Source organism: Nanorana parkeri, unplaced genomic scaffold, assembly GCF_000935625.1.
Source record: "Nanorana parkeri isolate BGI_ZX_2015 unplaced genomic scaffold, ASM93562v1 scaffold2752, whole genome shotgun sequence".
NCBI lineage: Eukaryota > Metazoa > Chordata > Amphibia > Anura > Dicroglossidae > Nanorana > Nanorana parkeri.
In genome coordinates this window covers 20823-26358 of record NW_017309020.1, presented here as the reverse complement: position 1 = coordinate 26358, position 5536 = coordinate 20823, and the positions used below count along the sequence as shown (strand labels likewise).

Sequence of the window (5536 nt, the reverse complement as noted above, 5' to 3'; positions counted from 1 at the left end):
TGGGCCCCCCTCTCATGTCAGAAACCCCCTTTATAATCAGCCCCACTTTCATATCAGGATCCCTCCTTTTGCATCAGAGTTCTCCATTCACATCAGTCCTCATCACCAGGTTTCGAGGCACCCCTGAGGAAGCCAGAAGGCACCCCTAGTGTGCCACGACACCCTTGTTAGGAAAGATTGAGCTAGAACATAGGAGTTGGTGTGTTTCACTCTGAGAGGAGAAGACCTTAGATAGATGGACTCATTCTATAAACCTTTCCGGGAGAAGTACACCCCCTTGTAACTGGCAACTCAGAGAGAAGTCCTTTCCAAAGAGATGCAAAATATATTACGTGTGTTAACTCTCCGTCATCCCCCAAAACATGAAACATTGTTCTTTTGGGTGAGATGAACGTGGATCCTCAGGTCGTATTATGTTGTAACTAAATCCAGTGTGACTCGGGTCTCCTCACAATGTCCTCCATCACTCAGGTCCCCCGGAGAGTATGAGAGAACACGTAGTCGCTGCTTCTAAGGCCATGAAGATGGGAGACTGGAAGACCTGCAGGAACTTCATCATCAACGAGAAGATGAACGGGAAGGTGTGGGACTTGTTCCCAGAGGCGGACCGCGTGCGGAACATGCTGGTCAGGTAAGAAGTCAGACTTGTCCTGAGATTTGGATCCCTCCGTGACGGGGTCACATTGTCACCTTCTGTCTACTTTCCCTCCTTAGGAAGATCCAGGAGGAATCTCTGAGGACTTACCTCTTCACCTACAGCAGTGTCTATGACGCTATCAGGTCAGGTCCCTCCGTGTGGCTGTCTGCCTTGCGATGTTTGCTACATACAGTATGTAGGAGAATCCGTCTCTGGGAAATCTTGCTGACCTGTTCCCGTACTCTGTTCCTTCTCTTCCAGGATGGGGATATTGGGTGACATGTTTGAGCTGGACATCCCCATGGTGCACAGTATTATCAGCAAGATGATCATTAATGAGGAACTGATGGTGAGTCTGACCTGTGATGTGATCCCCATGTTCTCTGTTCTGCAGGTCACGCTGTCCTATCCTATCTACAGCTCTTCCTATAGTGTGTGTAAAAAAAGCAGCCTTACCCATAAGCTCGGTACTTCCTGTCTGTATGCTCTCTACTTTCTGTGCGTCTGCTCTCTACTTTCTGTGCGTCTGCTCTCTACTTTCTGTGCGTCTGCTCTCTACTTTCTGTGCGTCTGCTCTCTACTTTCTGTGCGTCTGCTCGGTACTTCCTGTCTGTATGCTCTCTACTTTCTGTGCGTCTGCTCTCTACTTTCTGTGCGTCTGCTCTCTACTTTCTGTGCGTCTGCTCTCTACTTTCTGTGCGTCTGCTCTCTACTTTCTGTGCGTGGGGGGGGTAAATTTGGGTCATGGACATGCACTTTAATATTCATCTTCCTATTGTAATGCTTGTTTCCTCTTGTGATGTTGTTGGTTGTCATGAATCCGTCCCGTTCTTCCCGCAGGCGTCCCTGGATCAGCCCACCCAGACGGTGGTGATGCACGGGACGGAACCCAGCTCTCTGCAGAACACTGCCCTCCAACTGGCCGAGAAGCTAGGCAACCTGGTGGAGAACAACGAGCGGGTCTTTGATCATAAGCAGGGCAGTTATGGTGGATACTTCAATCGCGGTGAGGAGAGCTGTATGTTCTTAGGATCCTGCATCTTCATCTTCTTCCATTGTCCACGTGAAACCTCCTCTATCCTTCAACTTCTTCCTCTCCATCTGGATCTGAAGTGCACTAGTGAACCACACTGGGTGACGGCCATTTTCGGGGCCGAGCTGATGTTTTATGTGTCTGTCCCGTGTGATGTAGTCCTACCAATGGGGGGGAGGGGAAGACACACACACACACAATGGCAGTAAAATCTGAGGGAGGTTCTAACCAATTCCAAAGACCCGGCATATAAGAGACGTAGAGGCCGCCATTGATGACCTCTGTGGAAAAATATTAGATCCCTGACTGTCAGACCGCCCCTCTTCCTTCCACACATTGTCATCTGAAACTAGTAACATCGCATTACAGCCAAGCAACTAACATTTTCACAACCACAGCAATGGCGGCCTAAACTTTTGTCTCGTGTCAGACTTGCCAGAAAAAAGAAAACATTACTAAACTTCCACTTTAATACCTTTTCATGAAAAGCTGATTAATCATTTCAACATGGCCGTCTCCTGGGTGTTGGTGAAAGGTCCACTTTCCTATAAATTCATGTTGTTGTGTTCTTTTTTGTTTCGTTCATCTTTTTCATTCTGTCCGGGTTATAATTTCAGTTAAAGTATCTAAACCCAAGATCAAAAATATGATCTATTGCAGCGTACCAGTCCTAAGATAATAGTGACTGCACTAGTTTTACTTTTTTGCATTTATTTCGTGATCCTGCCAGTAGCAGGCTCCCTGTCCTAGGTTCCCGGGCTCATCGGTCCCTTCTGGGAGCCCAGAACCAGAAACATTGGTGACAGGGTGGCAAGCAGATCAGGGGAGCATATACTGTGTGTGTGCGTGAGATATATGTGTGTGTGTGTGTGTGTGTGTGTGTGTGTGTGTGTGTGTGTGTGTGTGTGTGTGAGAGATATATATGTCTTGTATATATTTTGTTAGTCCAATAAGAAAGTTGTCATTGCACACTGCAATACTGCGTTTTTGACATCTTGTCTACTGGACCAATACGGCTTACCCATTTATATTGCACTATATGTGTGTGTGTGTGTGTGTGTTGACCTGAGATGACCCCATCCACTGTAACGTACAGAATCCCAACCATGCTCAAAGTAGCTGAAGGTGTCTGTTAAATAGAAGATATATTAAAAATATATTTATCGTGGACCTAAAAACCGAAGTTTAAAAAAGTCAGGCCGAAACTGAAATTTTTTTTTAACTTCAAATATTTAATTTTTTTAATAAAGTTTTTAATTTTGTTTTTTATTAATTTTTTTATTAAATATTTTTACTTTACTTTTCGGGGCTTCAGGGAAATATTAGGGTTCTAAACAGACCCTTGATGTTTCCCTTTTTAAAATAGAAAAAGCGATTTAGAACACGGAGTACTCAATCTCTTTTTCTGTGTCCCCTGTTATCAATGAATCCTCTATACTGAGTGTTCCTGTTCATTCATAACATGAGTACATGGTATGTTTACTATAACTACAACTATGAATGAACAGGAGGTGATGTAGATCACTTCCCATTCATTCATAATTGAGGATATAGTACACATACCATGTCCTCAATTATCTACAAACACTCAGCTATCGCTGAGTGTTTGTACCTCGCTCTCCTCTCTGACACACTGTCACAGGAGACTGAGCGAGCAGAGCAGGGAGGAGAGCTCAGCCTCCTGTGACAGCGCTGTCTCCGCCCACACACCGCTCTGCCGGACTGTGATAGGCGGCTGAGCGCTGTGGGAGGAGAGCTCAGCCTCCTGTGACAGCGCAGGCTGTCTCCGCCCACACACCGCTCTGCCAGACTGTGATAGGCGGCTGATATATCGGTGCATCCCTATATTTTATTCATTTTTTGTTAAATATTTTTATTTTTTACTTTACTTTCAGGGGCTTCGGGGAAATATTAGCGGTCTAAACAGACCCCTGATATTTCCCTTTTAAAATAGAAAAAGAGATTGTTCCTGATCATTCATAACATGAGGACAGAGTATGGTTACTATAACCACAATCATAAATGGACAGGAAGTGATGTAGATCACTTCCCATTCATTCATAATTGAGGATATAGTAACCATACTCTGTCCTCAATTATTTACATACACTCAGCGATCCCTGACTGCTTGTACCCGCTCTCCATCCTGGAACCTCTCACAGGAGGCTGGGCGAGCGGTGCGGGAGGAGAGCTCAGCTTCCTGTGACGGCGCCGGCTGTCTCCGCCCCCACACCTCTTTCCTCTGATCTGTGATAGGCTGAGCGGTGTGGGAGGAGAGACACCGGCTGCTCACAGCGCTCTCCTCCTGCAGTGCTCGGCTTGCTGTCACTTTCTCTCCTTCCCGCTGGGTCGCAGAGCAGCGCCCAGCGGGGAGGAGAGAAAGAAGGGATGCGCTGATGTATCAGCAGAAAAATTGCACTTTCGGCATTTAGACAAAAGTGCAATTTTCGGCCGATATGTTTCGGCTTCGGATATATTGGTGCATCCCTAGTAAATATATTCATTATAAATGGCTCCTCAGGAAACAGAAGAGTAAGTAAGAATGTGTCTGACTTTTTTTTTTTGTCCTTGTTTTGAAATTTTCAGACCAAAAAGATTCCTACCAACGGAAAGAGGGCGGCTACATGAGGAGAGGATACAGGCGAGACCAGCCCAACCAGAGCAACTATTGATCTGCTTACCGAGTCCATCATTCCCAGCTTTTATAGATTTCGAGGTTCACATCTGCTGACCCCCCGATTTTTCATCATGTCTCTTATATATAATAAAGTTATTGCTGTGAATGAAGTCCTCTGCGTGATTTTCTTATGTGAGAGAGTGGAATCCCTCAAAGACTTGGGGTCTCCTGTGTCTTGTTCTTGGTTACATAAATGGTGGAGGGTGCGGGGTCCTGTACTGCATTCCAAGACACGGATTTCACTGGCTAATCAAAAATCCCGTCTCCTTGATTGTACAGGACACAGGCAATTCATAGATAACTGGGACTTCCAAAAGCAATGAAACAGAGTGCTGGGCGGCACGGCAAACAACCGCTTACAGACCCCAACAACTGGTAAACCCCCGGCTAAGACAGCAGCATGTAGCACCTTACACCCGTCTGGCATCAGCAGACGCCTGAACATCCACCTAGTAGAAATGAGTGCAGGTATGAACAGACAACCAGGTGGTGGCCTTGCAAATCTGCAACCCAGATGTTTGATGCTAAAAAGCCCAAGAAGTAATGACATCTAGAAGAGTGCGCTTTCACAGGAAAAGGTGGCGCCTTCCCTTTCACACAATGGGCAAACCCAATGACCTGCCTAACCAACCTTGAGATAATGGAACAAGATGCAGGGAAGTCCCCCGTGAGGTCTTTCAGGAAGGGCCAAGAGAAAATCTGATTGTCAGAACCAAGGTGTAGCTGAGAGATAAAACTCGAACAATCTGAACCACATCTAAACAGTGGAGAGCGACTTTCTAAGGATGCTTTGGGGCAAGACAAAAGGAAGAAAGTACAATGTCCTCATTAAGATGAAAGGAAGACATCACCTTATGCAAAAAGGAATCCTTCATGCTAAGCCTGACCTTATCCCTGTGATGCCCGCTTCGAAACTCTTAGCAGATGTAATGTCGACAAGGAAAGCAACCTTGCACATGAGATCTGCCAGAGAGATAGATACCTTACAGGTTTAAAGGGAGCTTGCTGGAGAACAAAAAGTACCAGACAAATTCCACGGTATCACTGGAGGGTGTCTGGGAGGGACTTGTGAGCAACTTCCTGGACAAATGCCTTACTCGGAATGAGCCAAAGGGCATTGATAATGTCCATGGCTGATATCTGCCCCTTGGGTGTACTATCGGTGCATCCCTAGTTATAATCTTTTTTT

The 5536-nt window shown here is 45.9% G+C and overlaps 1 protein-coding gene across 3 annotated transcripts in view; it reads left to right on the top strand.

Moving 5' to 3' along the window:
- LOC108802258 (eukaryotic translation initiation factor 3 subunit C) overlaps positions 1 to 4462 on the top strand; it is a 25623-nt gene extending 21161 nt beyond the window's left edge. For 2 of the 3 annotated variants that reach the window (XM_018574127.1, XM_018574126.1), the window contains exons 17-21: positions 472 to 631; positions 715 to 780; positions 899 to 986; positions 1478 to 1655; positions 4257 to 4462. In XM_018574127.1, the coding sequence (XP_018429629.1) occupies positions 472 to 631; positions 715 to 780; positions 899 to 986; positions 1478 to 1655; positions 4257 to 4342 (578 nt within the window). In that variant the 3' untranslated portion in view covers positions 4343 to 4462. The remainder of the gene's footprint in view (positions 1 to 471; positions 632 to 714; positions 781 to 898; positions 987 to 1477; positions 1656 to 4256) is intronic. The other variant, XM_018574128.1, reaches the window with a different exon arrangement.
- Positions 4463 to 5536: the final 1074 nt, after the last annotated feature.